The 23,808-nt window shown below is 47.9% G+C and overlaps 8 protein-coding genes and 1 non-coding gene across 9 annotated transcripts; 8 read left to right on the forward strand and 1 right to left on the reverse strand.

Moving 5' to 3' along the window:
- Positions 1–180: 180 nt before the first annotated feature.
- On the forward strand, positions 181–2,699 carry JR316_0005240 (Cytochrome P450 monooxygenase COX2; the record flags this gene model as incomplete). Its single annotated transcript, XM_047891002.1, has 11 exons — positions 181–427; positions 537–669; positions 731–919; positions 980–1,244; positions 1,356–1,479; positions 1,544–1,557; positions 1,637–1,826; positions 1,924–2,005; positions 2,097–2,225; positions 2,351–2,494; positions 2,621–2,699. The coding sequence occupies 11 exons, from the start codon at positions 181–183 to the stop codon at positions 2,697–2,699; spliced, it is 1,596 nt and encodes a 531-aa protein (XP_047750763.1).
- Positions 2,700–3,397: 698 nt separating this feature from the next.
- JR316_0005241 (26S proteasome non-ATPase regulatory subunit 4-like protein) lies at positions 3,398–4,752 on the forward strand (the record flags this gene model as incomplete). The annotated part of the gene is made up of 4 exons (XM_047891003.1): positions 3,398–3,591; positions 3,683–4,024; positions 4,098–4,293; positions 4,351–4,752. 4 exons carry the CDS (start codon positions 3,398–3,400, stop codon positions 4,750–4,752), a joined length of 1,134 nt encoding a protein of 377 aa, XP_047750764.1.
- Positions 4,753–7,443: 2,691 nt separating this feature from the next.
- On the reverse strand, positions 7,444–7,763 carry JR316_0005242 (uncharacterized protein; the record flags this gene model as incomplete). The annotated part of the gene is made up of 2 exons (XM_047891004.1): positions 7,444–7,526; positions 7,586–7,763. The coding sequence occupies 2 exons, from the start codon at positions 7,761–7,763 to the stop codon at positions 7,444–7,446; spliced, it is 261 nt and encodes an 86-aa protein (XP_047750765.1).
- A 979-nt stretch (positions 7,764–8,742) lies between these two features.
- On the forward strand, positions 8,743–11,387 carry JR316_0005243 (Cytochrome P450 monooxygenase 75; the record flags this gene model as incomplete). Its single annotated transcript, XM_047891005.1, has 12 exons — positions 8,743–9,055; positions 9,111–9,181; positions 9,233–9,299; positions 9,350–9,409; positions 9,463–9,475; positions 9,525–10,147; positions 10,200–10,255; positions 10,315–10,496; positions 10,609–10,695; positions 10,769–10,824; positions 10,908–11,023; positions 11,130–11,387. 12 exons carry the CDS (start codon positions 8,743–8,745, stop codon positions 11,385–11,387), a joined length of 1,902 nt encoding a protein of 633 aa, XP_047750766.1.
- A 795-nt stretch (positions 11,388–12,182) lies between these two features.
- On the forward strand, positions 12,183–12,674 carry JR316_0005244 (uncharacterized protein; the record flags this gene model as incomplete). The annotated part of the gene is made up of 2 exons (XM_047891006.1): positions 12,183–12,299; positions 12,360–12,674. 2 exons carry the CDS (start codon positions 12,183–12,185, stop codon positions 12,672–12,674), a joined length of 432 nt encoding a protein of 143 aa, XP_047750767.1.
- A 173-nt stretch (positions 12,675–12,847) lies between these two features.
- Positions 12,848–12,927, forward strand: JR316_0005245. The gene has a single exon. It is a non-coding gene; the product is annotated as a tRNA-Glu (tRNA).
- Positions 12,928–13,524: 597 nt separating this feature from the next.
- Positions 13,525–17,070, forward strand: JR316_0005246 (Actin; the record flags this gene model as incomplete). The annotated part of the gene is made up of 13 exons (XM_047891007.1): positions 13,525–13,548; positions 13,597–13,633; positions 13,814–13,853; positions 13,915–14,511; positions 14,568–14,639; positions 14,687–15,007; positions 15,315–15,381; positions 15,417–15,482; positions 15,558–15,563; positions 15,711–16,504; positions 16,551–16,622; positions 16,703–16,989; positions 17,060–17,070. The coding sequence occupies 13 exons, from the start codon at positions 13,525–13,527 to the stop codon at positions 17,068–17,070; spliced, it is 2,394 nt and encodes a 797-aa protein (XP_047750768.1).
- Positions 17,071–18,285: 1,215 nt separating this feature from the next.
- On the forward strand, positions 18,286–19,905 carry JR316_0005247 (uncharacterized protein; the record flags this gene model as incomplete). The annotated part of the gene is made up of 3 exons (XM_047891008.1): positions 18,286–18,624; positions 18,700–18,736; positions 18,797–19,905. 3 exons carry the CDS (start codon positions 18,286–18,288, stop codon positions 19,903–19,905), a joined length of 1,485 nt encoding a protein of 494 aa, XP_047750769.1.
- Positions 19,906–21,101: 1,196 nt separating this feature from the next.
- Positions 21,102–22,749, forward strand: JR316_0005248 (actin; the record flags this gene model as incomplete). Its single annotated transcript, XM_047891009.1, has 7 exons — positions 21,102–21,125; positions 21,332–21,381; positions 21,457–21,525; positions 21,610–22,206; positions 22,258–22,329; positions 22,382–22,665; positions 22,739–22,749. The coding sequence occupies 7 exons, from the start codon at positions 21,102–21,104 to the stop codon at positions 22,747–22,749; spliced, it is 1,107 nt and encodes a 368-aa protein (XP_047750770.1).
- Between the last annotated feature and the right edge of the window lie 1,059 nt (positions 22,750–23,808).

Consider the following 23,808-nt stretch of genomic DNA (forward strand, 5'->3'; position numbering starts at 1 on the left):
CCTCAACGGGCCCGCGACAGCTGAAAATTCATGATTAATCAGTCGAATGTCATTATCAGGACAATGAAGTGCGAAAATCATATAAATATTGGGATGGAGGACCTGTCCAACCTAACCTGCTTCTGTTTGTTTTCGCAGCATCTGCATACCTATTACCTGCTACACTCTACCACCGTTACGATGTCAGGGCTGCTCTCCAAAGCGTCCGCCATCTTCATCACGTACCCTGTATATACCTTTGTCCTAGGCACACTTGTATATGCACTCGTTGTGAAGATCCTCTTGGGGAAATCGCGGTACCTCAAACGCAACCCCCGCAACCTCCCCCTGCCGCCGGGCCCCAAGGGGTACCCGATCATCGGCAACCTGTTCGATGTGCCGAAGGATAAACCGTGGGTTGGGTACAGCGAGTGGACGAAAACCTATGGTGCGTGACTTGCATTTTTTCCACTTTGTTATTGGCATGACGTTGCTCGTTGCGTGCACCGTGCTCGATGTCAATGGGATAGCGGTTAAATGATGTTCGTGTGTGACAGGGGACATGATATATTTCGAAGTGCTCGGTCAGCCTTTCATCGTCCTGAACTCTCTGCAGCGCACAATCGACCTTTTTGACAAACGCTCCTCGAACTATTCGGACAGGATGCGTATGCCCATGGTGCTAGAGCTGTAATAATTTTTTTCTTAATTGCCCCTCCCTTATCCTTTTTCTGACAACGATCTGGAAAAGGATGGACTGGGACTACAACATGGCTATGCTCCCGTACGGGCAATGGTGGCGACGCCACCGCCGCGCGTTCACCGAGCACTTCCACCACAACATCGTGTGGAAGTACCAGCCGACCCAGCTTCGCGAGACGCGCGCGTTCCTCCACCGCCTGCTAACCACACCCGAGAACTTCATGCACCACATCCGACAGTAAGCCCTTTCCCTCATCCTACCGAATACCATGTAATTTTTTGACATGGTTTTCAACAGCACGTTTGCAGCGACGATCATGAGCGTCGCATACGGCATTACGATCAAGGACACCGAGGATCCGTACATCTCCAATGCCGAAGAGGCACTCATGGGCCTTGCGGAGGCAGGCATCCCAGGATCCTTCCTCGTCGACCTCATGCCCTGGCTGAAGTACATTCCCGCGTGGTTCCCTGGAGCGGGCTTCCAGCGCAAAGCCGCACATTGGCGCAAAGTCAACGCGGACGTCGCGCAGAAGCCGTTCAAATTCGCTGAAGAGGAACTGGTTCGTGTCGTTCATTTCGTTTTTCGTTTTTCTTTAGTCGCTATTTTGAAATTTTGCAGTGTTTTTGTTTTGCTTTTGTTGGCCATTTATTAACATTTTTTGGTGGTGCAGCAAAAGGGAACAGCAGTGCCTTCGCTTTCATCCACGCTAATAGAGAGATTACCGGACAAGAGCGATCCATACTACGCCGAGGAGCGTAAAATCGCACAGGACACCGCAGCAGTCGCATACGTCGGTACGCAGCCCTCCTAATACAAATATGTCCACTGACGGCGAAATGCTGACAATACACCACACAGGCGGCGCAGATACCGTAAGTTCCGCATCATCTCGACGTCCTCTCACCTTATTTTACCTCATTTCATTCTACCCAATTTCACCCCTGCGCGTAGACTGTATCAACAGTACAATCCTTCTTCCTCGCTATGGCGCTTTACCCAGACGTACAAAAAAGGGCACAAGCAGAACTAGACGCCGTCGTAGGCCGCGGACGGCTACCCGAATTTAGCGACCGCGACGCGATGCCCTATGTTAACGCGCTAGTCAAGGAGAGTGTGCGTTGGAATCAGGTTATCCCGCTCGGTGAGTAGCTCTAGCTCGCAATTTTTGTTCAGAGCAGCGAGTACCAGATATAGCATGATTTTTTCTGACTGTGTCTTCTCCTTCTCGCCGATTTCAGCTGTGGGACATATGGCGACAGAGGATGATGAGTACGATGGATATTTTATCCCGCGTGGGACAGTGGTTATGGGAAACGGGTGGTGCGTCTTCATTTTCTTCGTAGCTTTCCTCAGGCTACCTTTACTTATGCATCATAACCTCAACCAAATCCATAACAACCCGAATACATAGGGCAATACTGCACGACCCAGAAGTGTTCGAGGACCCGATGGAGTTCCGCCCTGAGAGATACTTGAAGGACGGCCAGTTAGACCCGGACGCGCGTAATCCAGACTGCGCAGCGTTCGGGTATGGAAGGCGGTACGTGTTTCTCATGCTGGTCTCTCTCCTCCTCCCATTTGCTCGACGTAACAGAGAGCGGAGAGTTCATCGATTCGTTGGTGATCATGGAGCTGACTGAATGAATGAATTTTTAATACGAACAGCAAATGCCCTGGAAGACACATGAGCGACAACGCACTTTACTCTATTGTAGCCTCTGTATTGTCTGTGTACGATATCACACCCCCGCGCGACGAGTCGGGGAAGATGGTACAACTTAAAGCGGAGTTTACGAGTGGGCTGTTGTCGTGAGTATTCTGACTTTTTTTTGGTTGCCCATTCTGTTTCTCTTTGTCCTCTTTCTCTCTTTGTCGCTTATGTGCCATTCGAGGTGTGGATACATCGCCTGACCAATTATTTTTGCGTGGCTGTAGGTACCCTGCGCCGTTCGAATGTGTGATCAAGCCCAGAAGTCCAGAGGCGGAGGCATTGATTCGGGACTGTGTCGAGTAAAGGAGAATAGAGGAATCTATAAAGAGATCATTGGCGGTTCCGAGGTGCCAGGGACGTGTGGTGTGGTGCGATGTGGCGTCGCATGTTGTATTTTCTCCACATTATTCGTCTCCATCTCCGAGTCGACAGTCAAGAAGCAAGAGCCTAGAATCCAGATATTTTTGCGTAATTTCCAAGTCTTGAAGCTTGAAGGACAGCGGACTTGTAGATATATCATCACCAATTGGCCCCACTGATCACTTTTGGTACACTTAGAAATACAGTGACTTGGTAAATCATCTGTAGGTAGTTTTGCCATGTGCCAGTTCAAAGTTCGATATAATCACTAGCAAGCCTAGAAGATGTTTTGAGTGTAGGTTTGTGACTTCAGCAAGACGTACTTAGCTACTAGTAGCAGTGGATTGTCGTTCGTTGATTTGTTGTTGATGTCAAAGACAAGATTCAATGATCATGATGGTACACAAGCACAACGCCCCCCGATCACAACAAGTTCAAATAAATGAGCGCGCGTAGCGAGACGCGTCAGCTCTTTAAAACAATCCAAATCCAAATCTCATCTCATCCTCACACCCCAGAACACAATACCCGTCCCAGCTATAACTCGGATTCTCCACACGAGACAGTAAAGACAACTTGAAAAGATACCAAAATCCAAGAACTTATCAAGATAAAACCGACCCAATACCAGCTTGCCCAAGATGCCACTAGAAGCGACGATGCTGATCATCGACAACTCGGAGTACATGCGCAACGGTGACTACATGCCAACGCGGTTCGATGCGCAGGCGGACGCGGTCAACATCGTCTTTCAAACCAAATTCGATGCGAATCCTGAGAGCACAGTAGGCATTATGACTATGGCTGGCAAAGGGCGAGTTTTGGTTTTTGTATTGTATTTAATTGAACCACGCCGGCTGACGTTCTCTGTTAATCTTATACTGTTATATTGTTCTTGATGCTATTGCGATCTATGCAACCTACAGCCCTGAAGTACTGGTAACACACACACGCGACCACGGGCCCATCCTCAATGGCGTTCTCGCCGCTCGCACGAAATCCGGTGGCCTCCCCTCGCTCCCTACCGCACTTTCCGTCGCCCAATTGGCACTCAAACACCGAGAGAACAAGAACTTGCGCCAGCGCATCGTGGTGTTCGTCGGCTCACCTGTGGACACAGACGAGGCGGAGATGGTACGTCTTGCAAAGAAGCTGAAGAAGAATAATGTGGCGGTGGATGTGGTTGCGTTTGGGGATGGGCTAGAGGAGGGTGCGCCTGCAAGGGTGTTGAGGGCGTTTGTGGATAATGTGAATAGTGGTGATAACTCGTGCGTGCCCCTTTTCTTTCCTTCTTTATTTCTTGTTGTGCGATTAACTGATATTTGGTTTTCTTGATCGCAGGCATTTGGTGACGGTCGCTCCTGGGACACATCTCCTCTCGGACGCACTCATCGCGTCGCCGATTCTCTCTGCGGACAGGAGCGCCTCGCTGCCCGAGGAGCTGGGTGGCACCGGGGCCCCTGCTGCTGGCGGATCGAGCGCGGCGAATGACTTTGAGTTTGGCGTTGACCCCAGTCTTGACCCCGAGCTGGCGATGGTGAGTTAACAGTGCTTTTATTTGTTTTTTTGGTTAATGTTCTTTGTTCGTATGTAGGCTTTGCGGATGTCGATGCAGGAGGCGCAGGCGAGGGAGGCGGCGAGCGCGGCTGCGGCTGCGGCTGAGTCGTCTGCGTCGTCGGGAGCGACTGCATCTGCTGAGACGGCTGCTCCTGCCACGATAAGTGTACCTGCTGAGCCTACGGATGACGAAGAAGAGGCACTTTTGCAGCAAGCGCTGGCAATGTCGAAAGAAGAACACAATGCAACAGAAGACGCGGACGGTGACGTGGAGATGGACGACGACGACGAAGAAGACGATGATGATGAGGAAGATGAGGACGAGGATGGCGAGGAGGACGAAGAAGAAGACGAGGATGCGGCGATTGCTCGCGCGATTGAGATGAGCATGCAGACACAGGAGGAGGAGAAAGGGAAGACTGCGCCGAAGAAGAAGTAATCATCAAAAGTTTTATAAGGACGGAGTTTGTTTTTTTGTATGATTTGCATCGTATGTGTTTGGATTTTTTTTTCTGTGTGTCTATTCTTTCTTGAAACGATATGTTAGAGGAATCATGGACAGTATCACTACTCATGAGTTTGGCGCTTGCAGACATTGGGCCCGTATCACGAACTTGAGGCGCAACTTAGGAAAAACATCCCATGCTGCAGCTGCATTGGTGGAGGGTCCTCTTTGTCGTCCTCCGAATAGCTGTATTTCTGAGTTACAACTTCCATGCTTTCGCAGCTACTTCGGAAGGTAACAACAAAGATTTCATAACTGCAACTTGGTCGCAATTCTGTTGTCAATTAAAAAATCGAATTCAAACTCTAATTCTGTGTGTTAACGCGTCTAGTTGATCAGTGCTATGTACCTTCATCGAACCTATGCTGCACGCGCATCCCTCCCCAAAGGTTTTACCCTCGCGCATAGCTCCTTCAAGTACCTTTTACTCGAGGGTGTCAAAGAAAGGTGAGTCTGGGGGAAACACCCTTTGTCCCAAGCCAAGCTTGATTGTTTAGCAAGGCGAAGGCGTAGCTGCGTGCGGTATTATATAACTTGTCGTTGAGTTATCGCAATTGGAACAATAGGTATGTCGGTAGTAGTTGCATTTACGACTCCGTTTCGTCGTTTCCTATTTTGGCACAGCAATAAATTGACGCGACGCGACGCGTTCGACACGCCAGCTTACCCCCATAGTTTACAATTACAATGGAAAGGTGATCTGGAAACACAAAGCGTCCGTTGGGCTACGTGTTACATAAAAACGGCATCCGAGAACACATGCATACCGATGGAAAATAGCAGCTTACAGCAGTGTCTGGACCAAGTGGTCATTCATTTTTTGTATAAGACATTTTTTAAGTTTTCCGGAGTCTCCAAGTTTCAGGGCCTTGGAGGCGGCCGGGGGACGGCAGGCATCCTGTCCGAAAACTGCTTTCCTACCTACCAAATGTTACATTCTAAAAAGGTTTTGAAAGATTTGTAAGACACCTGGAAACACTGCCGGCGACGACTACTGTAAGTTGAACAAACAGCCATTGTTTTACATGTTTTATGTAAGTTCAGCTGTAATTTCAACATACAGCCTACTTACACTCAAATAATTTCCTTTATGGAAATTATTTGAGTGTAAGTCATGATGCCATATGTCGAACTTACAGCTGAACTTACATAAAACATGTAAAACATGGAAATTATTTGAGTGTAAGTAGGCTGTATGTTGAAATTACAGCTGAACTTACATAAAACAGGATTATTCTATTCAGAAACCCCAGAAACCCCTAGAAACCCCTAGAAACCCCAGGGGTTTCTGAATAGTCCTCGAAGTAACATTCTAAACCCCTGCTTGAACATGCATGGGAGGTTTAAGGTCCGACCTAGCTTTGCTGGTCTGCCGTGTCGTGCCGTCGTCGTCGCCTTTGAGTCAATAGTTGATCGTCTTCATGTGAATATATTCAATTGTTCAATTTCTGTACGCTAACGTCTCTAGTGCAAGCAATAGTGCCAATGAAACTCAACAAACCCATTCAATGAGCTTTAGAGTCGTTCAATGGTTATTTATTCAAAGGGATATCATATTTGATGTTTATGAACACCGAGGTAGGGCATCCAGAGTACTAGAGAGTATAGTAGTGGTTTTAGGTACAAGAAAATACATTATACAGAGGTTTCAGGCTTTTACGTAGTTCTTTTACTGCTTTTTTTATTTTCGAGCGAAGTTGCGCCTACGCACCCGAGTGGCCACTTGAAACGGCCCGCATGAGAATACAAGCTCCTACTTAATCCGCCGAAGCGGCATTCTGAACATTCATCACACCTTCATCTATTCAGAAACCCCAGAAACCCCAGAAACCCCATAGAAACCCTCAAAATTCATAAAATCGTTATGAATGTTGTGATGAAGGTGTGATGAATGTTCAGAATGCCGCTACGGCGGATTAAGTAGGAGCTTGTATTCTCATGCGGGCCGTTTCAAGTGGCCACTCGGGTGCGTAGGCGCAACTTCGCTCGAAAATGAAAAAAGCAGTAAGTGAACAACTTAAAAGCCTAGAAACCTATGTATAATGTATTTCCTTGTACCTAACACCACTGCTATACTCTCTACTTCCTGTATCTTATAGTGCTCTGGATGCCCTACCTCGGTGTTCATAAACATCAAATATGATATCCCTTCGAATAAATAACCATTAAACGACTCGAAGGTTCCTGAATGGGTTTGTTGAGTTTTATTGGCACTATGGGTTTCATTAGAGACGTTAGCGTACCGGAATTGAACAATTGAATGTATTTACATGAAGACGATCAACTATTGATTCAAAGGCAACAACGACGGCACGACACGGCAGACCAGCAAAGCTAGGTCGGACCTTAAACCTCCCATAAATGTTCAAGCAGGGGTTTAGAATGTTGCTTCGAGGACTATTCAGAAACCCCTGGGGTTTCTAGGGGTTTCTAGGGGTTTCTGGGGTTTCTGAATAGAATAATCCCCTGTAAACAATGGCTGTTTGTTCAACTTACAGCAGTCATCGCCCGAAGTGTTCGAAGAACTAAATCATTTTGGTTTGGCTTTGTTTGTCAGCAGTTTTCATCTTTTTTTCTTCTTTTCTTCCAACCTGCTCCTCGATTTTTTCTCTTCACATATGATTTCTACCTGTGTCTCCACAGGTCTCTACGAATCTTTTGGTGGCTTTCACGAATCTGAGTACGTTCTGTAATCAGGTTTTGAGCTCCTAAAGAACGTTGTGAGCGAACGGGAGCATCATTGTCAGATACAATGCAAACACCTCACCTCGGCGGCCGTCGCGCCTGGCATGCCTGGCAGCTGGGCTAGGTAGGAACTCCCAGACGTTGGTGTATGACCAGTTGATAATGGGGTTTACACGTTCGGCTAGGCATGATGGATCTGCACGCCCTGACTTGGGACGCGCTCCGACGCGTTGATCCGTCCTCAGCTCAGGGATCTCCATTCAGTAACTTTATGAGCGAAGCCTTCCCGCTCGCAGTCGCGCTGCCCGGTTCGTATATGCGCTCCACCTTGATGACATCTGCGAAGGGTTGTCCGGAGGTGTGGTGATTTGGTGAACACGAAATTGAATTTAGGAGGAGGGCCTTGGTGAGTTGTGCATTTTTCATTGGCAATTGTACCCCACATGACGAGTGCCAAGACGCCTCCAGGTCTTGTGTACATTGAAGGGAGGGTCCAGTCACTTTTTCTGTGCTGACACACAAGGGGGTACGGAAATTAAGATGCCGGACACCGGCTAGGTAGGTAGGTTGGCCGCCAGGCCGCGAAAAAAAAATTTAGATATCGTTACATCGTGACTTTTTAGTCACAAATTTGACATTTTGGAGCAGATAGTCATTGCCCAAAGCAAAATATTTTGCTATGATGACCTTATTCAATCGATTTGGGGGCCATTTTAACTTGATATCAATTGACGCCAATAATGTGCCGAGGTAGCGCAAAGATCGGTTGATGAATTTTGAGTCGGAGAATTAAAATGCTTATGTAAATTACTATATATAGAAGGTAGAGGTAGGTAGGTTGGGCAAATTGCCCTCAAAAAAAAAAACCAACGTCGTGTCCGATTTTTGAAGACCGGTACCCCCTTGCTGACACATTCAATCTCAAAATAGCCCGCGGTCTGAGAAGGAAGCGTTTATAAAAAGCAGATCAGGAATCACATCTCACGTCTCCTGGGCTCCTGATTAACGTTTTCACATTTCACCGCATCTTCCTCTCGTTCGCTCCGAAATAGCACTCGGACCACATTTGCACTTTATCTGACAGCTCTGCGTTGACCCAGAGATCGCTTCGAGTCGCCGAATAACCGGATAGCAAGCGGTGTATTAAAAACGACGCAAAGTAGTCTTAGATTCTTAACGGCCAACCTCAACTCCCAGCCCCCAATTTAAACACCCATCCACAATTGAGAAACGAGAACTATGCCTCTACCTCCAGGTCCGGCGTACTTGCTACAGAACCTGCCCTCGCTCTTGTTTCCCCCAGCTAGTGCAATCCTCGCAGCCAAGCTTCTTACACACCACGGCGTTGCTGTACCCACCTGGGCGCTCCTCCTCTCATGCGTGCTTGCCTTCCCAACAGCCGTCTTCCTGCGCGTGCTGTACAGGGATGTGCGCGACCGCCGTGCTGCGGCAAGGCATGGTGCGGTATTGCCTCCCGCGGTGTATGATCGCTGGCCGGGAGGTGTGACGCTCCTGGCAAAGACACTGGACAATTTCAGGAATGGATATCCTGGTGCGTTTGGGCTGGTTAACTAACGTTGAGGAGGGTGCTAACGGAGCGTTCCAAGGCGATATGTTTGTCGAGTGGTCGGAGAAATATGGACATACGTGGAATTTACGGGTGCTGTTCGAAAATAGGGTGAGCATGTTTTTAAATGTTATGTGGTCAATTTTGATATTTTATACGCAGTTCTTTACGACGGAGCCAGAGTATATCAAAGCTATCCTCGCGACACAATTCGAGAACTTTGAAAAAGGTCAATATCGCGTGCTGGAATTCAGGGTTTAGATATTGACGTACGGATAGGCCCTCTGTTTAATGACCAGATGCGGTCGGTGTTGGGAACGGGCGTGTTCAACTCTGACGGTACGCATATTTCTCTCCACTACATTCATTATACTCATCCATGTAACTCACAGGAGAAATGTGGAAGTGAGCTCTTACCCTCTTCCCCTTCTTCACTCTTCTAACCCACTTGTAGATTCCACCGCGCAATGACCCGCCCCTTCTTCAGCAAAGACCGCATCACGCACTTTGACATCTTCGACCGGCACGCCTCGGACGCCCTCTCCCAGCTCCGCACGCGCTTGCGACAAGGTGCACCAGTCGACATCCAGGACCTTGCGTCGCGCTTCACGATGGACGCCGCGACAGAGTTTCTGTTTGGGAATGACGTGAGATCGTTGGATGCAGGGTTACCTTATCCATTTTACTGCTACGAGTCCGAGTCTGGTTCACACTCCATGGCAGACGCAAGCTTGGTATCGGCTGCCCGTGCATCCCTTCCGCACCAGCAAGCCCACCCCGCGACGCTCTTCTCCAAAGCGTTCGACGAGGCGCAGAGGCTCATCGCGCTGCGCTCGCGTCGTGGAGTCAATTGGCCGCTCGCAGAATTTTGGAGGGATGAAGTGAGCGTGCAGATGGAAGTTGTAAATGGGTTTGTGGAGCCGATTTTGAGAGCGGCAGTGGAGAGGAAGCGTGCGGCTGTTGCGGCGGGGGATGAGAAGGGTGTAGGTGAGAACGGGGAGAAGGTTGCATTGACGGCGGATAGAGAGGTGAAGGATGGGGAAAGTTTGTTGGACCATTTGATCAATTACACCGAAGGTGAGCGTAACTTTTTTGAGCTTGGTGTGTATATTGAATGTATTTTGTGCAGATGAGACGGTCCTTCGGGATGAGATTTTGAATATTCTTTTAGCCGGGCGTGATACTGTAAGGGTGTTTTTTCCGACTGGTCCATTTCCGTCCAATATTTACAACACGCAACACAGACAACAAATAGCATCACCTACGCCGTCTACATGCTCGCCGAGCACCCCACTGTGCTCCACCGCCTGCGCGCAGAGATCCTTGACAAAGTCGGTCCAACGCGCCGGCCAACATTCGAGCAAGTTAAAGAGATGAGGTATCTCCGCGCGGTGATTAATGAGACCTTGAGGCTTTATCCTGCTGTGTACGTACACTGTTTTTGCTTGTGCGGGAAAAGGAAACGGTTCTGACTTATGGGGTTATTCATCACTAATTGCGATTACGACTTTGTCCCTTTTGGCTTGTTGCTTGAACAGGCCGTTTAACATCAGGTCTACGGCGCACCCTGTCATCTTACCGGGCAAGTATGGAAACAAACCGTTTTATCTCCCGGCAGGCAGCAAGTGCGTTTCACTCTTTCTTTTGAAATGGTATGTTGAGAATGTGAACTGACTTGTAAATGGATGGCATGTGTAGAGTACCGTATAGCGTGTTGTTGATGCATAGGCGCAAGGATTTGTGGGGGCCCGATGGTGCGTTTTTCTTTTTCTACGAATTTTCCTGGGTGTTATATTGTGAATTTTATTGATATGTTTTCTGTTTTGTGTGTTTGTAGCGGACGTGTTTGACCCTGATAGGTTCTTGGATGAGAGATTGAAGAAGTATGTCACGCCGAACCCGTTCATCTTTTTACCGTTCAATGCGGGGCCGAGGATATGTCTTGGGCAGCAGGTGTGTATTAATATTCTTTTCCTCTTTCCCTCCCATCCCCTTTTCTCCATCATCGATCATTTCTGACAACTACATCTTCCGCATCCCCTCGTTCCGACGAATACAGTTCGCATACCACGAGACGTCCTTCTTCCTCATCCGACTCCTCCAGCAATTTTCGAACATCACGCACGCGTACGATGCACAGCCGCCTGCATCGCGCCCACCTGCTGATTGGCTTGCGGGCAGTGAGGGTCCGAAGGGAAGGGATCGGATAAGGATGAAGAGTTACATGACGATGAGTGTGTTGGGTGGGTGTTGGGTACGTATGGAGGAGGCAAGGGGGTGGGAAGGCGGGGAAGGGGAGGGGGAGGATGTTGTTTGAGGGGTATAGAGTGAGGGAGGGGGAGTGTATTTTTATGTTGTATGTGATGTGTACTTTTAGTCTTCTCGTTTTTACAACGTTCTGCAAACAAGTTCGTCCTTCGCGCGGTTCGTGGTTCGGAGAACCGACATATCTGGCCGGCCGACGAGATGCCCTCTCAGAGTCTATGGGTTTTGGACTCCGCTCTAAACTAACGCCGGGGATTGCCCTTTCCCGCAGTTGTGAGAAGCAGCCGGCTTGTCTCTCTAACCGTCATAAGCGCCGTAATGATGGACGACGATATAGCTGCATCTGCAAATGCGTCGCCAGCTATGTAGGAACATCGTCCTGTGCGGTGGAATGACTCTCCTCCCGGGCTTCGCTGACCGGCTAACAAAGGAGCTCACTACAACTCCTCATTTACTGCTTCCTCACAAATTCCATGTCCGTGTTCGTCCTGAGAGAAAGGACACCGTGTGGATAGGAGGATCTATCTTGGCATCGTTGAGCACCTTTGATACGATGTGGGTTATGAAGAGGGATTATGAGGAGTTTGGATTAATTGGAGTGAGTTGGTTGCTTTGGTATTTGTGCGATCTTGACAGTACTTATGTTTTTACTAGAATGTCTTTGAGCTGGTGTTAATAATTAAATAACCCGATACCTACTTTCCCTGGGGAATGGCAGCATCTTCGTCAACCATGAGTATATACGTCACTTTACTTTCTGTTTTTTACGTACTAGCTATTTGCCTCACGTGGTGGCAATTTTCACATTTCCGAGTGCTTTGTTGACTTTGGTTAATTGCAATTCACCATGCCACGAAAGCGAAAAGCTACTATAGCCAGGATAAATAATCTTCGATCTGCAAGGCGCCGCTCTACTCCCACAAAGATTACAAATCCAACTGATCAAGAAGTCAAAGAACATCAGGTAAATGATTCAGAAAGAAAACAATTTTTTTACCGTAACCACGCTCTGAAAAAACTATAGCAGAAGATACATGCAGGTGACAATGAAGACGATGAAGCGGAAACAGAAGGTCCTATCACAATTGTCCCACTGGAACACCAAGAGGATATTCAAACCGGTCTTAGAAGCCCTGCACCCAGCCTAGAGGGCGGTCAATATACCTTTCGAGCTTCTGTGGACACAGGTGCGCTACAGGGGAGACCACACGAGCAAGAGGGCGTCTTCCTTGAATGGTCTGCGTTTCCCAATGCGATGGGCAAAGTCGATGGCTCCAATAGCACAGCAGTACCCAACCCCTTTCACACTTGTTCCTCCAATCCCCAAGCACAGCAATAGTTTATTATTTTCTACATCTGCTGTTTTAGCTGACAGCAATACTATCAGTATCACTGATTGATATTATAAAAGAAGGAACCAAATGTTTTATCAGCTAGTTGGTTCAAGGTCTGCCTTTGGGCTGTTTTGGCGTTTTGCGTTAATCGAATTGCCCAAGGTAAGACATTGAACAATCGGATATGGTGTAACGGCTAACATTGCCGCCTCTCATACCAGATCGCGGCAGCTCGGGGTTCGATTCCCCGTATCCGAAATTTTTGACTCCGCTTTAATATCTTTATACTATATCGCCATCGGCGATCGCTGGCAGGATTTACCAAGTTAAATAAAGATATAGATTGTCGGGACGTCGGCCACCTTTTTAATTTGTTTTACGACGTCTGGAAAGCCTCGAACTTCGAAGCGAGAGAATCTTGGTCACACTTTGGTCACGGTCACTGGTAATTTGTTACAGTGGGCGCCGCCGCCGACCCCTACCTCCCTCACCACCATCATGTTAAGGACTCACATGCCAACTTGATCTCCTATATCTTGGTTGCTGCCTCTCAGTCGACCGCTTATCTATAAAAAATACCCTTGGCCCAATGGGCGAGTTCCGAATAGCAGTTTGACACAAGTTTGACGAGAATGGACAACGTCTGGCAGCTGGCATCTTCTAGACTGTGCACCTCCCACAGTCACTCGGCGACTCTTTGGGAGGAGCTGGTTTTATAGCACATAAATGCCTCGAGGCTTCAGACAATGCCGATTATTCCGTCACAAAAGATCAATCTCTTCTTCGCCATACTACCCTTTGCATTAATTGAATAAAAACTTCCAAGGTTGGTGATAAATTGCAGAGGGCATTCAGATGGACGATGGTACAGCAGCTGTGGTGAGCACGTCGATGCTCGATTGTACAAAAAATCATTTATAGACACAGGTTATGGACAATGGGACCGGTATGAGCAAAGCGGGACGTAAGTTTTTTTCATTGTTGAAAAGAGTGGTGTTTCATCGTTGACATCTATGTTCTGCGGTCGCTGGTGACGATGCACCTCGTGCTGTTTTCCCGTGTGTATACAGGGCTGACATTTAACGAGTATTTAAAAAGTTCATTCTCGTCTGTAGTTCGGTTGTTGGTCGACCACGGTTTCCAGGTGTCTTGGCTGGAATGACTATCGAGGACACATACGTTGGGTATCAATAATTCGATGCATATAAGAAACGTCAAACTAAACTGAACCATTTCTGCTTAAAGCGAACAAGCGCAGGCGAAACGTGGTATGCTGACCTTGCAAAACCCTGTCGAATTCGGAATGGTTACCAATTGGGCCAACATGGAGAAACTCTGGCATCATGCTTTCTACAACGAACTTTGCGTGGTCCCCGAGGAGCACCCTGTGCTTCTGACAGAGGTCATCCACAATCCAAAAACCAACCGCGAGAAGATGATGCAAATAATGTTCGAGACGTTCCACGTCCCCGCGTTCAATGTGTCTGTCCAGGCCGTGTTGTCGCTTTTGGCTTCTGGTCGGAGAACAGGCATCGTTCTCGACTCTGGAGATAGTGTTTCGCATATGGTGCCTGTCTACGAATGTTTTTCTTTGCCTTATGCAAGCCGCCGTCTTGATATTGCTGGAATTGACATTACACAATATCTGGCTACGATTTTGACAGAGAGCGGGTATGTGTTCGCGACAACTGCTGAACGGGATATTGTGCGTGACATCAAGGAGAAATTCTGCTACGTTGCCTTGGATTTTGAAAAGGAGATGCAACTTGCTAATGAATCTTCTGGCAGTGACATACGATATGAACTTCCAGATGGGCATACTATCGATATTAACAGTCAGAGGTAATACTTTCGCATTTTTCTTTGCTTAGTTGGATAATATCAATTTGACGTCCCAGGTTTCGTGCTCCTGAAGTACTCTTTCGACCGTCTTTACTGGGCTATGAGTGGCCCGCTGTTCACAAAATGTTGTATGTATGAGTTACAAACCATGAATTATTTCTTATGCTGTTGTCAGAGACATTTCCATATCAAAATGCGACGTCGATATGCGTTTGGACCTCTACTCGAACGTTGTTCTATCTGGTGGAACGACCCTTTTCCCGGGAATAGCTGAACGTCTCAGCAAGGAGCTGGCGGAGCTGGCCCCGAAAGGCAGCAAAGTCAATGTCATTGCTCCTCCCAAGCGAAAATATTCCGTCTGGATTGGAGGGTCGATTCTAGCGACATTGAGTACATTCAAGAGTGTATGCATTTCAAGAAGGGAGTACGACGAGCATGGCGCTAGAATCATCCATCGCAGTGAGTGTTTACATCAGCAGGTGTTGAATGATAAAGCGTCAAGTTTCCAACATCCCTGATTTCTGTTAGAATGCTTCTGATCAGCAGGTATTGACGTCTGAAGATGGCATGGATAGCAAAGGATTATCATCAGTCTCAAGCTGCGCTCTGGTCATTGGTCACTGCATAGCTAATTTGGATCCCCGTGCATACCTTGGTCTGACAGATTGGCAGATTGCCGTGAAATCGATGCTCTGCACATTTGTCATTGGCATCATCATTTTCTTTAGTAGGACATTCAAATTTTGAGGCTATGCTTGCCTCCATGCTTCATAAAGAACTTAACAACTTTGACTCGTTTATAGTTCCTCCCGAGGTCGTCTAACATTACAACGTCTGGAGATGGATTACTCTGAAGACACACCAGCCGTGGTGAGTATAATTTAACCTAAGATTATTTTATCTAGGATCCTCATATGCGCGCATTCACTGTCAGATTATTGACAACGGATCGGGTACTTGCAGGGCGGGGTGTAAGTTCCAAATAATTTAGGGCTTTTTCCAATTAATGATTTACCAGCTATATACGTTTTGTTGACAAATTGTAGTCGCCGGTATGTCTGCAGCATTATTGATAACAGTCATTACCTTGACTTGCAATCAGGAAACGATGCACCACATGCTAGCATTCCGTACGTGTTCCCTTTTGGCACTATTATTAGTGTTAGGTTAATAAATTACTGAATTTATACATGTTATAGAAACATTATTGGGTATCCACGATACTCTCTCGCGGGCCCACCGACGCTGCTTGGTTCCGGAAGCCCCAAAGACAGATACATCGGGTATGTGGTTTCTGTCTCTCCCCATCCACCCCACGCTCGTTCCTCACTGTTGAAACCATTCACAAAAATCTATCCAAATCTTTAAGAATCGATGCCCAAACCCGACGTGGTATCCTAAACCTCAGATACCCCATCGAGCACGGGGTCGTCAAAGACTGGGAAGGGATGGAAGCGATGTGGTCGCACCTCTTCTCAGAACAGCTGCGTGTTGACATGGACGCCGACCCTCGCCCCGTCTTACTGTCTGAGCCCCCGCTTAATCCGCGCACACAGCGCGCCAGGGCAGCGGAGGTGCTTTTCGAACGCCTGCATGCGCCTGCGATGCATATGCGCTGCGCGCCGCAGCTGGCGCTGTACGCTTCCGGGCGGGCGTCGGGACTGATGCTCGATGTAGGCGATGGGGTGGCACATGCGGTGCCGATATACGAAGGTTATTCCCCCGTTGCGGTTCCGGGAGCGATGAGGAGGTGGGATTTTGGCGGGAGGGATATTACAGACTTCTTGGGTAGGTTGTTTAGGGAGAAGGGGTATGCATTGAGTGCCGGGGAAGGGGCGACAAGAGAGGTAGTAAGAGAGGTGAAGGAGTTGCGAGGATATGTTGCACTGGACTACGATAAGGAGATGACCAATCTCAGAGAGAAGGGCGAAGGTATTACTGAGAAGACGTACGAGCTTCCGGATGGGCTGTCAATCGTCCTTGGGAATGAAATGTAGGTTGACAGTGGGCTGTTGTGAGCCTGTAATGACGCCTTTCAGGTTTAGAGCGCCTGAGGCCTTGTTCCAACCGACATTGGTCGGAGAAGAGGGTCCTGGCCTCCATGAGATGGTGTAAGTTCTTTTCCCATATTTGTCCATAGCCTCGTTCAAGCAATGAAGCAATGACGCCAAATTTTGTTTTACTCAAAAAGCTGGGCGTCAATTGCCAAATGCGACATTGATCTCCGACGTGTCTTGTACCGGAACATAATACTCTCCGGAGGATCAACGAAGTTCTACGGATTTGTCCGGCGTCTACAGAAAGAGCTGGATAATCTGACGCCCGGTTCAGGAGTGGAGGTTAAAATTGTTGATATTCCAGAACGCAAATTCAACGTGTGGATTGGCGGTTCCATTCTTGCGTCTTTGAGTACGTTCAGACGGATGTGGGTCACCAAACGGCAGTGGGAGGAATTTGGGGAAGAAATCGTGCACACAAGTGAGCGTGATTTTCACTAGCCTTTGCCGCGCGGTATGTTCATGGCTACGCTTTCTGCCATGTTTTACAGAATGCGTTTAAAATAGCACGGCATCAGATCTGAGGACTGTCAATGTGGGGAAGCAGACATATTTAGATGGCGTATGTGTGGGTTCCGAAGGCATCACACTCAGGCTCGTTTTAAAATGAAAACAGTTTACATATGGCTATCCTCCTACCTTGGGAGATGGTATTTCTCGATTCGCGAAGCCAACAGAGAGCCATCAAGGGCACAGAGAACAATCAAACATCACTGGCTTTCAAGTTTGCATTGCAACTGTGGTGAGTTGTCAGATATTTCTGAGTTGGAATCTGCGGCGCCACCATGAGGCTGAGGACATGATTGTTGAAAACGTTGCAATTTTGAAGTACCGCTATTCGGAATCCGGAGAAGCGAGCTCGTCACCGACGCGGATACCGAGGTGTTTATATATTATTATCGGACGCTACCTATCAGGAGTCTAAATCGACAAGTAAAAGATGCATTCATTATTGAGTCTGTGTGAGGATAGCTGATGCATTCAGTGTTGAACTGAAGGATAAAACGCGTCGTGAGGTTCCCATAGCCGTGACAAAGCTCTTCTCATCCTCGCCATGATGCATTCAAACTTCCATATTCTCCTCCTTTTAATTAATACGGCTGAAGGTTTTGCACACGAAGAACGCCGCCGGACAGCTTCATTCTCCTTTTCCTTCCGTAATGAATCATGTGAGGAATTCATAGGAGCTCGACATCGATCTCAAGTACGTGAACACGCGTGTAAACCGTTAGCACAGGGCCCGCAAACGAAATTTGTCGCATATAGTGATATAATTACTTCCTACAGATCCCAGGAAACATCTATCCTCACCAGAAACAGTCAAAAAGTGTGGCACCCTCGTTTTTACTACGAAAGAAATGAGGACTTCATAAGTTGATTCGATGGGCGTTCCTTAATAGGAGTGTGAAATGCGAGACGGAATAACGGGCGCTTATCGAAGTCACGCGTTGAGACTTGGCCTGCCTTCAGAACTGTGAGCGTGCTGCTCATATGTCGGTTTTTTATATGCTCTTCCAGAGAGCGCGGCCTCTTCAAGGCGTTTCATTTTTTTGGCCTCATGGTCGCAAGCTGATGCCATAGACCTTGGACGACTCACCTGTTAAAATTGACGTCCTTGCCAGTTTGTATATCTCGCTGCCACTTTCTGTCTTTGCCCTAATTTGCTACTTCTTGTATCTAGGCCCCCTTCTTCGCTCCCACTTCATTTGGCTTCGTTATGGACTCGCGCGCCGAGCTTGGCGACGACTCGACACCGCACAGAACGATTTGGACGATCGTCCGCACCTGCCTAGCCACCATCATTGCTTGCACATGGGTCGCTGTACACCCCAACATACCGGGTCCTAAACATGGACTCCTCAGAATACTATTTACGCGACTGGGAATAATGTTCATGGTACTCATCGCCCCCGAAATGATCATTACTTGGGCGGCCCGTCAGTATCTTGCGGCACGGGAGATTCAGAGGGATTTGGGTGACTTGGACAATTCGTCGGATAATCTGCCTTGGTATAAACGCAGTACGTACAAGTTGCGCACTGAGGCACATATTCAAGTATGTTAACGCTGATTGGTCTTAGTCGGACGATTTTTCCTCCATCTTTGGCACTCCTTCATCTTCTGGGTGAAGGGCCTTTTTGATGGAGAGTTCAAGGTTGACAGTCGCAGTATGTCGTATTTCATTGTCGTTATCGCAAGATATTAATCACTTTCAAACCCCTTTACAGAAGAGTGGACCATAGTTCACTCATATTTTCTGTTAATGGGAGGCTTTGCAATACACGACCAGCATGATAACTCCGTCAAGACACTCGACTTGCAAAAAATGATCGAGCTGAAGAAGAAAAATAGGATCAGACAGTGGCCACCTGTCGCAGAAACCGACCTCACAGACAAAAGCAAAGGAGACTTCTTCTCAAAAGGTGTCGTTATTGTTCAAATTTCGTGGTTCGTCGTGCAATGCATCGTTAGGAAACTGCAGAGGTTGACGCTTACACAGTTGGAGATTGCCACCCTTGCCTATGCACCACTTACTTTGGCACTGTATGTACTTTGGTGGGACAAGCCCCTCGGCGTCAGACACCCTGTTGTTGTGGAACTCACTCAAGAATATCATTGGATAAGCCCTTTGTCAATCCATGAAACCAGGCCAACTCCGAGCATGACCGATGCACTTGATTGGTTTGAGGAAGGTGCCAGGGTTAAGCTTTGCAGACTTTGGTCAAGTCTGGGAGTTTTCCAAAGGACAGCAATAATCTGTCTGGTTCTCCTTCTGTCACCGTTGATTATACCTATGTTTACGCTCGGTGTAGCCTTACTTCTGATCATGGCGGGTCTGGCAATTTCCGTCCCCATTCTCCTGTTCCAGAGAACCGAGATCGCGGCGGAGGGTGACCATGTTCCTGCCCTTTACGCTCCTATGATCGCCAGCGAAAAATGGAGAACATTTTGCCAATACGTGTGCCCGGCGATAGTAGGTTTCATATTCGGAGGTATCCACGCCTTTGCGTGGTTTGCCTCTTTCCCAACGACGTTCGAAAAGTGGGCGTGGAGAGCAGCGACAATCACGATCGGCACGTTCTTCGGGTGGAGGATATATAGGTTGTTGCTGAAATTATTCAAGGACGTGTCGGAGAAGTGCACTTGTGGTGTTCTTTTTGTCGGTCTACCTGGATTTTTGAGTGGTCTTCTAAATGCGTGCTTCTTGTGGTTCCTTTGTACGGTTTTCGTGCCTGCTCGTATTGCACTTTTGGTTCTGCCTTTCACTTCTCTCAGGGCACTCCCTGCTGGAGCGTTCCGAGATATCGATTGGGTATCCATTATTCCTCATATATAGACAGAATCAACCTACATCATTGTCGTTCGTAGTACAACATTATGTAGATCCTGTATTTAGTTAGTGGGTTTCTTCTTACGACAGCTGTGCCGTCTTCTGCGTAATTTATTTTGGATCCTAATTTTTTTTGAGTGTGGTACCCAAACGACGGTGATTTGCGTTTTCCCAAAAAGGTAAAGTTCCTCCCTAAGTACTACGCCGGGACAGTCAACGGCATAGGCGGGATATTGTTGGTCAATCTTACACTGCATGTACATGTCCTTGTGATGCATATTGAAAAATATCAGCAGTTGGGCCAAGGCGTAATGAGTTTATTCTTTCCAGACCTCGTATACTTTTTGGGTTTTTAGACACTCGGAGGTTGTTCCTCGAAGACACATCGTTCAAGGCACGAGGCAGCGGGTTCTCTGGGCTCCGAGTTGAAAATGTGGAACTAACATCCAGCGGCTGACCTATGACTGGTAATCTGGCCCAGGTGAGACGTGACCGTAAGAAACGATGCTACAAACCATCGATCCACGGAACTCGTAAATCGATACGGTACTTGACAACAATCGCGCTCATCACCGCGCAAATCTTGTGGTTCTTTCTATTTTAGAGGGTGAGGTGATGTGATTGGTATTTTTGGACCATCAGATTCGGAGTGGTCCAGGTGGTAGTAGTGACGCGGTGAAGGGTTGGAGAATGTTGATTGTCAAGAGCACATCGATAAGAGATCATAGATGGGGGGTTCTATGGAGCTAGTGTCTCCAATCACTAAAGCCATGATCACCAGTGGACGTCTAGGACGACGACACGATTACTCCAGAGTCCGAGTCCGAGTCCAAGAGAATAAAAAATGGCACATGAGCGCAAAAGAGGCGATGTTATGCTAGATGAGCGGTCGTAGAGAGACAAATGACTGGTCTCGCAGGCCGCAGTGAACAGGTTAAATAGTACGCAGACTTGTGCGCAGCAGGAGCATCATTCAAGGACTGCGGACGGGCCAATAGGAAGTGCTTAGTCATTGTGATGGCGCCGTCGGTCATCGATATAAAACGGGCGGGATCGATGGGTGGGGGGGTTCCTGAGAATTGTCTCACCCTCCTCTCGTTGGCTATCACAACTCCCACACCCCTCTCACCTCTTCTCCCACCAGCCTCCTTTCAGCCCCCAAGCCCTTTTTTCTTTAGCTCTTTTCGCACTACTCTACAGCCATGGATGATGAGATCGCTGCCTTGGTACGCCCCTACCCCCCTTTTGTCTCTGGGCGATGTCGTTGACGGCCTGCTCGCGGATTAGGTCCTAGATAATGGATCTGGAATGTGCAAGGCTGGCTGTGAGTTTTTCTGCCACGTCTCCACGCATCGCCGTGTACTGATTTCGCGCTCGCCCCGTCTCAAGTCGCTGGTAAATACCTTGTTTTTTGTATGTAGTCTCCTTGCAGCAGGATCTGACGCAGTGTGCAGGTGACGATGCCCCGCGCGCCGTCTTCCCGTGAGTGTTCTCTGCCAAATGTAGTGGGTGTATGCTGAGATTTGAGCGTTTTTTGTGTGCGTTTGCGCCCTGTAGCTCCATCGTCGGTCGTCCACGTCACCAGGGTGTCATGGTTGGCATGGGCCAGAAAGATTCCTATGTCGGGTAAGCCGCCTTGTTTCCCCCTCTTCCTCGCTTTCTTGCAGCGCCCAGCTCACGCGCGATGCTCGGCGATGCGTTGTGATATAGTGACGAGGCGCAGTCCAAGCGTGGTATCCTTACCCTCAAGTACCCCATCGAGCACGGAATCGTGACCAACTGGGACGACATGGAGAAGATCTGGCATCACACCTTCTACAACGAGCTGCGTGTCGCCCCTGAGGAGCACCCCGTCCTCCTCACTGAGGCCCCCCTCAACCCCAAGGCGAACAGGGAGAAGATGACACAGATCATGTTCGAGACGTTCAACGCGCCCGCGTTCTACGTTTCCATCCAGGCCGTGCTTTCTCTGTACGCGTCTGGACGAACGACCGGTATCGTGCTTGACTCCGGAGATGGTGTCACCCACACCGTTCCCATCTACGAGGGTTTCTCGCTCCCCCACGCCATCCTCCGTCTCGATCTGGCCGGACGAGATATCACAGATTATCTGATCAAGAACTTGACCGAGCGTGGGTACCCATTCACAACGACCGCCGAGAGGGAAATCGTCCGTGACATCAAGGAGAAGCTTTGCTACGTTGCTCTCGACTTTGACCAAGAGCTGCTTACTGCTGCCCAGTCCTCGGCGCTCGAGAAGAGCTACGAGCTGCCTGATGGACAGGTTATCACTGTTGGCAATGAGAGGTACAGTTTTTTACGTAAAAATATAGAGTTTTAGGTTGACAAGGTGATTAGGTTCCGTGCCCCTGAAGCCCTTTTCCAACCCGCCTTCGTTGGCCTCGAAGCCGTCGGTATCCACGAGACTACGTAAGTTGCTCATCAAACATTCATATTCATCATTCTTATCCCTTTTTTTCAGCTACAACTCCATCTTCAAGTGCGATCTGGACATCCGTCGTGACCTGTACGGCAACATCGTTCTTTCTGGTGGAACGACCATGTTCCCTGGAATCAGCGACCGCATGCAAAAGGAGCTCACTGCTCTCTCCCCATCGAGCATGAAGGTCAAGATTGTCGCTCCTCCCGAGAGGAAGTACTCTGTGTGGATTGGTGGATCTATTTTGGCGTCCCTGAGCACGTTCCAGAATATGTGGGTGTCGAAGCAGGAGTACGACGAGAGTGGGCCTGGCATTGTTCATCGCAGTATGTGTCCCTTTCTCGTGTTTTCAAATAGCATAATTCTGATCGTGTTTTTTTTGTTTTTTTTTTTTAACAGAATGCTTCTAAGTGATTACGATGGTGATGATGATGATGATATCATGACATCTTGCAAAGATTTAATTAATGGAAACTGGGACCCGACATTGCGAAAGAAGCGTTTTGAGCGTTTTTGGACTTTTTTTTTACAATTTAGAAAGAAAAACAGAAATTTTGGCGGGTGGGCTGTCGAGCGCGTTGGTAGTTTCGGTTCCGTTCATTCATTTCGTTCATTTCGTTTCGTTTCGTTGTTGTCGTGGGATCCCTATTTCGGCTCGAAATTATACAATTTTTTTTTGTTTCGTTTTATCCTCGGTCTCGGTCTCGCTCTTTTCTTTTCTCTTTTCTCTTTTCTCTGTTTTTTTTTTTGGAAGTTTCCGTAACCCGTTTCCGTCTCTTGAACCCTGAATGGGTAAGTACTTAAGTTGGCAAGTTGGCAAGTTGGCGGTGTGAATGGTTTGAGTGGGTTATTGCCTGAATGGTCGTCCTGGGAAGATTTTTTTTTGTCCAATGTTGTCAATGTGTCATTTTGCGAAGCGGATTCGGATGCGGGAATTTTTTTTGTTTTTTTTTTTTTTTTTGGAGTTGTGGGTCCATGTGTCTCTCCCGTGCGCTGCGCTGCATACATGGGTGATATAATAATATGTGAGACTTTTAAGCTTTTTAGTGAGTACGTATGAATGCTGTACATAGTTTTCTGTTGGACTCTGGAGGAAAGGGTATTAATTTATTGAAGAAGGCTCAGGAGGCCTGTGCCAGGCCCCCTGAGTCATGGTTGGACTTGGACGACTTGGATTCGGAAGTAAGCAACGGGAGCAGCCTGAGCAGCCTGAGCAGGGCAGAGGGCCGGGAAAGGAAATTATTACCTGGAAATTCGTGTCAGCGTCACGTACTTGGTTACATTGAAGTTTTGAATAACCGTTTAAGCGTTTATTAATTTTTTGTTTGTTTGTTTGTTTACACATGTTGGTCGGGTTGATGTTGTTACGCCCATTTTCTCTCTTTTTTTTCTTCTTTTTTTCAAAAAAAATATTGCAGTGGGGTGGAGTGTGGTAACACTGCAATTTGCGAGGATTAGAGCGCGTTTTT

The sequence above is a fragment of the Psilocybe cubensis genome, chromosome 4 (genome assembly GCF_017499595.1).
Source record: "Psilocybe cubensis strain MGC-MH-2018 chromosome 4, whole genome shotgun sequence".
NCBI classification, from domain to species: domain Eukaryota; kingdom Fungi; phylum Basidiomycota; class Agaricomycetes; order Agaricales; family Agrocybaceae; genus Psilocybe; species Psilocybe cubensis.